This window comes from Ochlerotatus camptorhynchus, unplaced genomic scaffold (assembly GCF_037179485.1).
Source record: "Ochlerotatus camptorhynchus isolate MF236.1 unplaced genomic scaffold, CSIRO-AGI_Acam_v1.1 ptg000105l, whole genome shotgun sequence".
Classification (NCBI taxonomy): Eukaryota; Metazoa; Arthropoda; class Insecta; order Diptera; family Culicidae; genus Ochlerotatus; species Ochlerotatus camptorhynchus.
Window position 1 is genome coordinate 5238215 of NW_027040595.1, and position 11788 is coordinate 5250002.

Consider the following 11788-nt stretch of genomic DNA (forward strand, 5'->3'; position numbering starts at 1 on the left):
GTTTATCATCGCGATTTGGAGTCACAACCTTCTTGTAAGTCGATAGTCCGGCTCGTTTTTTGGCTCGATGCACGGTTGTAGACGATACACCCAGCTTATTTGCGGCATCTCGGAGAGAGAGGTTAGGGTTTCGCTTGAAACTACCGGCAACTCTCTTTGTCGTCTAAGCGGCTTCCGGTTTTCGATTTCCCCCCGATCCAGACTTCCTGGCTGTCGACAAACATTCCCCAAACACTTTAATTACATTTGTAACGGTTGATTTGGCATCTTTTAGCGATTTTGCCAACTTTGCGTGCGAGTAGCTCGGATTTTCGCGATGCGCGAGCAAAATTTTGATACGCTGCTCTTCTTGCGTGGACGGCATTTTGACAACTGAAGAGTGAATTCCAAAATCAAAATAGGAGCAACATTCTACACACACACACCTTCAAAATGAGGGGTGTTCAGGTTTTTTAAATGCAAAATTGAAAGAAATACGTCAAGTTGATATTGACCAAATTTTGACCGTATCACCCTTTATATACTTTCATCCCCCCGAACCGTTTTCCGATCAGCGAATTCGGTGTCCAGGCATAGCTGACTAATGGTAAGAATCCCCAAATGGTTTTAACTAAAGTCAAAACTTTAAACGCGTTTTTCTCGAAACCACATTTTTTTATCGGGCGAAGATTTTTCTCAGAAACTATAAGAGATATTGACTTGAATCTTTGCGCATTTTGTTCCTTATTAAATTTTTTGGAGCCTCTCCCACTTTCACCAAAAAATATTAACATTTAACATTGTTTGAAGCACCTTAAAGCTGCAAAAAAGCGGGCTAAAAATCGCCTGTTTTTTCATATGGCCGCCATTTTGTTAATATTTAAGATTTTTTGCTGCCAACGGGAGAAGCTCCAGAGAATCTTATCAGATTATTAATTTCATCACGAAATCTGTTTCAGATGAAGCCGTTCCAGAGAAAAGTCTTCGCCCGTCCAGGCGTTTGCGGCGAACAGGGGTCTGTTTGCCGCCATTTTGTGACGTCAATAATGTCTTTTTTTATGCCGAAAAAAATTTATTTGTAAACTTTAATGTTCAATAAACAAGAATCCCAAAGAGTTAGGCGCATTACTATTCATTTTCCTTGAAAAAAAAAATTAATTGAAAAACAGGCCGAAAAAAGGCAAAAGATTGGGAATACCCCCTTAATGTTATATGGTTGAAGCTTAAATATGTTATGGATCACCAACGCTGCTGATGTTTTCGGCAGTTTCAAAAACTGAACAGGTGGGTTGGTCCAAAGGAGTTGTGTACCTTGAACTAACTCTAGACAGCAAGCTTATGTTCATAAAACACCAAGTGCAACATCTTGATAAGATCACTTTATCCGCTTATCAACAAAAAGTCTACCTTAAATAAGCTTGCTGTCTATTGAGTATGGTATGCCAATCTGTGAGAGTTGTTCCAAATGCCATCATCTTAAACTGTAAAGGATCCAGAACAAGATGTGTAGGATGATCCTAAATAGTTCCTGGCGTACTCGGTATTTAATACCAGAGACAACATTGGTCACATAAGCTCATGATCTGGGGAATCGGTCAGACACCGATATAAGCTAATATCCATCAACTACACATCAAGCCACATGAGAATTCAAAAACAAGATGTTCCTATAGAGAGCTTAGAGCCACATTGGTTATACCTGATGCCCTCGGCGAAGTGGTCATATTCTGACCTGAGTGGACATCATGCATACATTATTTGACTTCTATTCCTGAAATCGGATTCGAGCATTTTCGACACAACTTTTAAATTCGTAAGAACGGTCCGATTTCACTGTAGTAGGATATATTGAGGTTTCAAATTGAATGTATGCTGAATTCTGCAATCCAGGAAACACTTGAATTTGTGTTGGGAAGTAGATTAAATAAAATCCTCTAAAGTGCATTGCTTTTTATCACCATCGTATTTCATTTTTATTACTTGTATCTTATCTTTCAAAACAGCTGCCTCATTAGAACTGCAATGCTGGCAAAGATAACTGAAATAGTGGGGATAATCATCGATCCAGTGCCCTTATCGTATGGCGTATATTCTTCAGGCTCTGGCATCAACTTCATATCAATTGTATGTGTTTTCACCACATTGGCATAGAACTTAGCCGACGACTTCTGCACTCGGGTCAGATTCGGATGGTTGTAGTCCACAAAGTACAAACCAAATCGTTCCGAAAGTCCCGCGCGCCACTCAAAATTATCCATCAAGCTCCACGCTACGTAGCCTTTCACGTTGCAACCGTCCTTGATGGCATTCAGGACAGAATTCAGGTAGCTTTTGTAGTAATCTACGCGTCCTTCATCACGGGTACCCCCACGATCGCTGTATCCATTCTCTGTTACGTAGACCTCAGGATTGTTGTACTCTTTACTGATCCATTTAAGCAGATTGTAGATACCTTCCGGGTACACCCTGAACCAGCTGGATCCCGTTGCTGGCCAGCTGGGGTCCTGATATTCAATTATGCCTCGATCATGATCAAATGATGGCTCTGGGTAGTTAACTGTATTGGCGGCATCGTTTTTGTGGACCAAAGCCGTGGTGTAGGTGTTGAAGCCAAAGAAGTCCGCCGATCCTTTTAGTTTGTTGATTTCCTCCTGCGTGAAAACCGGCAAACGGGACTTGGCAAAACCTTGATACCGACTGAAGTTACCGATGCGATCGATCATGACTTGTGGATAATTGCCTTGGGTTGAGAAGATAGGATGTGCGTACCAACCGAGCTGTTTTTGAAATTAAAAGTTATTATCAACTGATCATGACATTCAAAATCCCATTTGACTTACGATGAATTGCATATTAATTTCCGAGGCTTCCATATCATCGGTTGAGTTGCTACGGGGCTCTGCCCAAGAAGAATCGATGGTGATACCAATTTTACCACCTTGAATCGACTGGAACTGGGTTTTGTACACTTCAACTGCTTCAGCGTGTGATAGTAGCAGATTGTGGCTGCAAAGATAACTGGGAATACCGGGGAATTCAAGCCCAGGAGACATGGCATCCCATTCGTACGACTGTCGGCACGTTTGAAGCGGTTCATTGAACGTTGTCCACCATTTGACGCGGTCGCCGAATGTCTGGAAAGCAAATCGAGCATATTCTCGAAAATGGCCGATGACTTCTCGATTCGTCCAACCACCTATTTCCTGAAGCCGTTGCGGTAGATCCCAATGGTAGAGTACCACGAGGGGAGTGATGTTATTTTCCAGCAGAGCATTGATAAGGTTATTGTAGTACTCTACTCCCTTCGCGTTGATCTCATTGCTGATTCCGGTGGGCATGATACGCGTCCACGCAATCGAGAAACGATAGATGTCAACTCCGAGATCTTTCAGCATCTCCACATCACGTCGCCACTAGGAAGTGTTTCATTTTAGTATGTTTCCAAAAAATATATCCTTCTACAACTTACCAGATGATAACTGTTGCAAGCCACATCACCATTCGAACGGTCGGTAATCTTGTCCGGATGATTGTGAACCAGGTGGTCCCAGATGGATTCGCCCTTGCCGTCTTCGTTCCATGCTCCCTCAATCTGGTAAGCAGAAGTTCCTACCCCGAACTGGAAATCATCAGGAAATTCTCGCTGGGCGTTTGCAAGACTAGAAGGGGGAACCAATTGGTGTGATAATAGGCCACTTGAAACACTTCAAATCTGCCACTTACCCAACGGTCAAGAGTAAACAGGCCAATGCAAAGCACTTCATGGTTCAAATGTGGTCCAATCCCAGGTGCCGCCCTAATGCTACTGACCGGTGTGTATAAATCCCGTAAAATACAATAGCTATCTTAGGTTTTAACCCCTGATAAACCGAATAATGGCGCGTACAAGCTGATACGACTAATAGCTACGTAAAGGATTGTTGTTGCCTAATCAGCCTTGGCGTGTAGATATCAGCTAAATTCAATAGAACGTGCAATAGATTACAGTATACCACAGCGGTTCTCAAACTTTGGTTGCCTGCGACCCACCAATATTACATGCAGAAATTGTGAGGCCAAAATGCGTTGCGCTGCGTTTGCAACGGAGTAATTCGTTGGTTGCTTACTGGCAACTGTCATGTATGTACTTTGACGTTCTTAAGAAAAACTCTTTGGGGGTGGAAAATGGCTCTCGAAGCAAAAGTAAGAACGAAAAAAATGTGACAATTACCATTGCCGGCCACGCCCATCTTCTCCGTCACAAGGCAAGGAAGGATATTGCTGATGTAACTTCTACTTAACGGAAGGCCAGCGACTCACCGACGTCCCCATAGATGCTACGGAGTTGGATAGTTGGGTAGGAGATGGGTCAGGATTCGCGGCGATGCGACCACAGTAATTGTATTGTTATGGAAGAGCTTGGGAATAAATCCACGATCTTCTTCTCAGTAAGCAAAAGCGGTAACCGTCAAGCTAACCGAGCTCCTCAATTTTATTTCCAGTCCTGTTGCCAGATTGTTTTAATGCTTATCGGTATCGAAGGTATTAAAAGATCGGTATTTACTATTTAATTAATTTTATATTTTTGCCGTTTTTGAAAGCAAAATTTTTAACAATGGTGACGACTGGGACTTGAGGGGAATTGCTTTGTTTAACGGCTTTCTCAGTCTTAAAACACACCTTAATTTTTTAATTTAATTTTTTAAATTATCGTTGTCCTCAAACGGTGATCGAAATTGTGACCAAGTAGTGTTTTTTTTCAATTAAATATCATTAAATTAATCCAAAATATGGAAAATCAGCCACAACAACGACTAAACCACCGACAAACCGACATGAATGACCATAGCAAAAGCAATACAATTTCTGACCAAAGCACACTACTGACATTTGGCTCCGTGTTCGCGGGAAATATTTAGCCAAACCATGAACCCGCATTCAAAAGTTATGAATTGGTTCGTGTCTAATCTATTTTTATCTAGATCAAAAAATCCCACGGTTTTGACAGTTCAGATCACTGCACATTTCAATCGACTGTTTACGATTTTCGGGCAAAAGTCAAAATTAAGTTTCATGTCGGTTTGTCGGTGACAAAACTATTGACATTAACGACAAACAATATTTTACCTTGGAAAAGGCCACAACCCATGGCCGAAATATCGGGCAGATTACATCGTAGTCGTTGCAGTGTTTTAAGACTGAGAAAGCCGTTAATCAAAGCAAAATTTTAGCTTTTGAACTATGATCGGAAAATTCCGGAAGAAAACATCCAGGGAAAGACGAAAGAAGCTCTCCTGGATTAAGTTCGAGGAAAGTTCTAAGACAAGTTGGAAAAACATCCGAGAAACTTCCAAGGCACGAATTGAAAAACTTGTGGCGAAAATTTAGATAAACTATCAGAAAAAAATCAGATGTCACATCCAAAGTGTTGGCGCGGGCACTTACGAGACGTTCGGATTAGGCACTAAAAATTCGCGGCGGAAGTTTTGCGTGTAAAGAAAGATCACTTTATTTTAACTTCACTTCTATTTATTACTCTCCTCTAATTATCGCAAGATAGTTTGATCGACGTGTACGTTTTGTAGGTTTATTTTCGACTGATCAAATGCTGGTTCGTGTATAGTAATATATGCGAGTTCAGTGGCTTGATAAGAGAGCAAAAGGCCTATTCAAAATTCTCTTCTCTCGTTATCCGAAGGCTAATGATAAGGAAGGGTACATTCTTGGTATTGATCGCAAGTGATCGAGTGAGATAAATATAGGTCTTATATACTAAGGAAAATTAATTGCTAGGGTTTGCGTTAACATATGCCGGCCCCCGTTGAAAGGATAAGCCTATCAACCGACATGTAGGTGAAATGAGAAAGGATGATCTGGTCGTCGTCGGGTTTCATTGTCGTCGATTGCTCTCCACGTCGTTTGTTTTGATTCTCCTTCTGCTCGGCAAGGGTCGTTGACCTTCGCATGGTCTGGTCCTTGATCAGATGTTTCCTCCACCAGTACTCGATCGTTCGATTGGTCGTTGCTAGTGATGTCATCGTCATAGTAACTGACTTTAGATAGTCATCACTCGGTTGGGCGCACTCGTGGTTGGGGTTGGAGTCGCCGTCGATGGATCCAGGGTGCATGTAGGAGGACAAAAATTTCTTCAGCTTTTTGAAATTTCAATGAAAAACAATACTTACAGGGGTCGGAGGCCCGCAGGCCTCCGATCGTTGCGCAGTATCGATATACTGCGATGGTGGACATCAGTGGTCATCAAGATGATGGTTGTTCCCATTGGCCGACTGGGTTGCGATTTGGCGCACGGGAAGGATGCATATCTTGGATATTGCGCGGCGAAATTCTCCATCGGCCGTCTTCACGCTGACTACTCTGATGTTGTTGTCGTCTCCTCGGAAAACGTGGGTGATTCTGCCGTATCTCCACTTGAGTGGAGGGAGATTGTCCTCTTTCAGGAGCACCATTGTGCCCACAGCAATGTTGTCCCTAGCTTGTGTCCACTTGGTGCGTGGATGAAGCCCTGACAGGTAGTCAGTCGTCCACCGTTTCCACACTCGTCGGAGGAGCTCTTGGTTCTCCTGCCAACGATCGAGCCGATTTCGTGGTACTTCTGATAGATCAGGTTCAGGGAAAGATGTGAGCGGACGATGAATAAGAAAGTGACCCGGAGTTAGAACCTCTAGGTCGTTTGGGTCTGCAGTGAGTGGCGTGAGCGGCCTAGAATTCAGGCAGGCTTCTCTTCTATACGAGACAAAAGCGTAACGAACTCGTCTTGTGATAGAATGGAGTTGCAAACTGTTGAACGGAAATGCTTCTTAAATGATTTCACCGCCGCTTCCCACAACCCTCCAAAGTTGGGACTGCAGGGTGGTATGAATTTGAATTGGATCCCGTCGTCTGCGCAACGATTTACCACTGTTGCTTTATGTTGTTGCGAGCAGAATTGTTTGCGCAGCTCTGCTAACTCTCGGACGGCTCCCTTGAAGTTTTGGGCGTTGTCACAGTGAATTACGTGTGGTTTTCCTCTCCGCGACATAAAACGGTGTAGTGCCGCGATGAAGGCGGCTGTTGACAGATCGTAAACCAGCTCAATGTGGATGGCTTTTGTGACAAGGCAGATGAAAATTGCCACATAGCATTTTGTTGGATGATCTTTGCGAAGTTTGCGAAACTGGAACGGTCCACACAGGTCAACACCAGTGTTCAAAAACGGTAATGTTGGCGTAACTCTTTCAGCAGGCAAATCTCCCATAAGCTGCTCCAGTGCCGATGGTTTACATCGGAAGCAACTGATGCAGGAATGGACCACATTACGTGCCAGGTTACGGATGCGGAGTGGCCAGAACTTTTCCCGGACGCATGCTACAAGCAGGTGTGGTCCGGCGTGCAGATGTTTCTGATGGTAGTGGGACATAATGCTTGCTGTTAACAGATGCCGTGCAGGAAGGATCATTGGATGCTTCCTATCCTCTGGTATATCCGCGTTCCGCAGTCGACTGCCGACCCGTAATATACCATCCTTCAAGACTGGACAGAGATTCTTCAACAACGAGTTCGATTTGACTTGACCCTCAGTGGCTATGGCGTCGATGTCGTTCGAGAAAACTTCGGACTGTGCTAGCTGTACCAACGTTGTTGTAGCTTGGTTTAGTTCGGACGTCCGCAGAAATCCAATTTTTCGAGTAGATCGATTGTCCGGTTTGGAGTTGTGAATGAATCGACGAAGCATCGCAGTGAGTCGAACTAGAGAAATGAATGAAGAGCGTAGACCGAATATTTCATTCGGTTCGTGAACTCTGACCGGTAACGATACCGATCGTTCTTCGAGGGCTTCCACTGTCAGTTCAGGCAGATCACTTTGGAGGACTGGAGGCCAGAAACGGGATGGTTGTTTCAGCCAGGATGGTCCCGTCCACCAGGCTGACGACTCCTCTAACTGACTTGCTTCCATTCCACGAGAGATTATGTCCGCTGGATTATCCATACCCGAAACGTGAGCCCAGACACCGTTGGTTGTTAGATGTTGCACTTCCGATACTCGATTCGCAACAAAAGTTTTCCACCTTGACGGAACCGAGTTGATCCAGTGGAGTGTGATCGTTGAGTCCGACCAGAAGAACGGTTGAGTGTTCAGTGCGATGCTAGAGTTCACCTTGTGGTACAAGTGGCTCAAGAGAAGAGCCGCAGACAACTCCAACCTGGGAAGACTGACCTTTTTCTGCTTCTTCGAATCTCCGAGAGGTGCCACCTTGGATTTCGCAGTCAGCAGACGAACGGAGATGCTCCCATCATTAGAAACGGTACGAATATATAGACAGGCACCGTAAGCACGTTCCGACGCATCGCAAAACCCATGGAGTTCTATGTTGACTGGTGTAGTAGCGAGTGCTGCCCACCGAGGTACGGAGATTGAAGAAAGTGCATTTAGACTGCAACGAAAGGAAAGCCAGTGCTGCTGTTGAATTTCGTCGAGATGATCATCCCAGGATGCAGACGTTCGCCAAAGAGATTGAACAAAGATTTTTGCTAGAACTATCACTGGTCCAATCAGCCCAAGCGGATCGAAAAGTTTTGCTGTATCTGATAGTACAGAGCGCCTGGTGATTGTATCCGTTTGAGACCACTTGGGAACGGAATAGTGAAGCAGATCTGTTGATGGTTCCCATATCAGTCCAAGGGTTTTGATAGTAGATGGTGAATCCAACGCTAGGACTGCTCGTTCTTCACGTAGTTCGGGTGGTATGATCGAAAGGATGGCCGTCGAGTTGGACGCCCATTTGCGTAAGTTAAGCCCGGCAGATTGCAGCAGATTTCGTAACTGTGTGCACAGTTCTTTTCCTTCTTCTTCATCGTCGACCCCAGTCAGCATATCGTCCATATAAAAATTTTTCGAGAGGACTAGCGCTGCATGAGGATACAGATCAGCTCCTTGCTTAGACAGCTCCAGAAGACACCTAGTTGCCAAATATGGCGCCGAGGCAGTGCCATAGGTGACGGTGGTAAGCTCGAAGGTTTTCAGCGGTTCCGAGGAAGAGAAACGCCAGCGGATGCGATGTAGTGGACAGTCAACAGGGTGAAGACGAAGTTGCCGGTACATTTTTTCGCAATCGGCAACGATGGCAAACTGGTGCATCCGGAAGCGAAGCGATATCTCGTGTATGTCATCCTGTAACATAGGACCTACCATCAGCGCCTGATTGAGCGATACTCCGCTGTCCGTCCGACAAGAGGCATCGAACACTACCCTTAATTTAGTGGTTGTGCTATCAGCTTTCTCGACGCCATGATGAGGCAGGTAGTAAGACGGAAGAGTATTGAACGTGTCGTCAATTTCTCGCATGTGGTTGAGCTGCAAATACTCAGCAATAAATGCAGCGTACGCCTCCTTCAGTTTTGGGTTCGCTTCAAGACGACGTTCAAGAGCAAGGAATCTGCGAGTGGCTATTTCCTTCGAATTTCCGAGTTGAGACAGTACATCGACTCGTTTCGGTAGGGTGACTACGAATCTACCCAATTCGTCTCGAAAAGTGTTGGCAACGAAGTGTTCTTCACAGAAAGTTTCTTCTGGAGAACGAGTGCTAGGAGACCAGCAGTGCTCTATTTCCCAAAAGCGAGCGATTTGATCATCGAGTGGCTCTGTGCTGCACACGTGAGCCACTTTGAGTTGGTTACGGGAATGATAAAGCCCTACCTTACCGGATGCTACCCAGCCAAAAACGGTATTTTGCAGAACCGGCTTTTCAGGACCCAGCTTGATGAATCCTTCTAGGAGTAGTTCGAAATACAGTTCCATGCCCAGCAGAAGATCTATGGGTCCCGGTTCATGGAAGTTGGGATCTGCTAGTGTGATTCCGGATGGAACGTTCCAGCAGGAAGAATCGACCGCGTTGGCAGGAAGCTCACGGGTGATCTTCTTCAGTATGTGACAAGGTTCTTCGACAGTATATTCGGTGCAATGGGACCCTATCCCAACATCAACAGCGTGATACGATACCACGAGAGTGTTACCAATGCCTCCAATTTCTTGAAGATTAGGATAGCGACGTAACTTCAGCCTTTGAACCATATTCTCCGTGATTATGCAAAGTTGCGATGCAGGATCCAACAACGCTCTGGCCCATTGGGCGTCTCCATCGGAACCGAAAACCTTGACGATTGCGGTTTGCAGCAGAACAGTAGCAGGAACGGTTCGACTGCTACCAACAAGAGTGGTGGAAACGAGGCTAGTTGTTTGGGCAGAGGTTGATGGTGACTGCGTTTCAATCGATGAATTCAACCGAGATTGCGAGGAAGACTGATTCGAGGAATTCGTTTGGTTCGAGAATGATGAATTCGAACCAGAAACGAAAGGTGTATTGGGTTTTTGTTGTAAGGACAAACGATCGCTAGGAGGTTGGTGTAGCATAGTATGGTGCTTCTGGTTGCAAACTCTGCAACCGCTGGACGAACATCCTTTCAAAAAATGAGAGGAGGACAAACAATTTATGCAAAGGTTCTTTTTCTTCACTTGGTCAAAGCGTTGGGAAACGGCCAGCTTCTGGAACACGTCGCACTTGAATGGTGAGTGTGGAGACTTCGAACAGAACGGACAGGAACCAGGCTTCGAATTAGTAATGGTGTGGACTGTATTGACCTTCGCTGATTTCAACGGACGGTATGAATCCGCTTTCTGCGAATCAGATGAGCGAAACTTCGAAGGCGCCAACGACTGGAGAACCATTAAATGCGTACGCAGGAAATCGATGAGCTCCCGATACTGTGGAACCTCAGTGGATTTATGATGAGCTTCCCATTGCCTTAAGGTGAACGAATCAAGACGACTACAGACCATGTGGGATAGAAGCACACTCCAACCATCCGTTTGGATGCCCATTTTGTTTATTAGGCACAAATTGCGCTCAAAATCGTCGATCAAACACATAAGGGACTCGTAACATTCCCTTTTCATCGGTTCAATTGTGAAAAGTGAATCTATGTAAGTTTTAACAACTAACTTTTTGTTATCGAACCGCTTCTCCAACAACTGCCACGCAACGGCGTAGTTTGCGTCGGTCAGCTCAATCGATTCAATAACCTTTTTGGCATCCTTGGTTAATGATGCAACCAGGTAAGAAAACTTATCTATCTGCAATAATTGAGTGTTTGAATCAATTAGGGATTTGTATGTATCCCTGAATGTGATCCATTCCGAAATTGATCCATCAAAAGTTGGAAGCTTCACTTCAGGGAGTTTGATTCGGGACTGGGGTAGATTTGGCGCATTAACGACAGCCAGAGCTTGAGCATTTGGCTGTGAAGCTGCATTCAACTCACGAATTTTGCTAGTTAAGAAACTAGATGTGAGGATATAGTCGTGTTCGAATTTTTGGCGAATGAGACGATTGTTATTCTCCGTTTCCTCATCAGAAATGGTTTCGTCCGCGTTTGTCGCCTTTGTTTCATCGAACAGTAGTTCGAGTTTAAGACGATTCAACTGGAACTCCCTGTAAACCGTCTCCATTCGTTGCTTCCATCCCTCCAGTTGGTTCTTATCTCTATCCGCATCAAAACGATCCATAAACTGCTTCAAGTTGGCCATCGTATCCAAATGAAAGCGTTCTTGGCGGCTTAACTGCCTCAAATTTGAAGCCATTCTTCAACCAGCGAACAATATTTCGTACAACAATACGACACAGGTGACCAACCTGAACCACCAGAGCACACTATGCAACCTCAACTAGCAGGGATGAAAGCAAACGAATCCAAAAAAATCGAAAATTGCTTTAGTGGAATTGCACAAAAGGCTGTATGCAATAAGTCGAACAACGTAAAATCCCTTTATTTCGTT

General features: G+C 44.7%; 2 protein-coding genes across 2 annotated transcripts; both read right to left on the minus strand.

Moving 5' to 3' along the window:
• Positions 1 to 1956: 1956 nt before the first annotated feature.
• On the minus strand, positions 1957 to 3800 carry LOC135699313 (myrosinase 1-like). Its single transcript, XM_065219559.1, has 4 exons — positions 3703 to 3800; positions 3449 to 3638; positions 2820 to 3392; positions 1957 to 2756 (listed from the first exon to the last, which is right to left on the minus strand). Exons 1-4 carry the CDS (start codon positions 3741 to 3743, stop codon positions 1974 to 1976), a joined length of 1587 nt encoding a protein of 528 aa, XP_065075631.1. The 5' UTR covers positions 3744 to 3800; the 3' UTR covers positions 1957 to 1973.
• A 2612-nt stretch (positions 3801 to 6412) lies between these two features.
• Positions 6413 to 11539, minus strand: LOC135699253 (uncharacterized). The gene is made up of 4 exons (XM_065219454.1): positions 11183 to 11539; positions 10956 to 11086; positions 6875 to 10757; positions 6413 to 6571 (listed from the first exon to the last, which is right to left on the minus strand). Exons 1-4 carry the CDS (start codon positions 11537 to 11539, stop codon positions 6413 to 6415), a joined length of 4530 nt encoding a protein of 1509 aa, XP_065075526.1.
• Between the last annotated feature and the right edge of the window lie 249 nt (positions 11540 to 11788).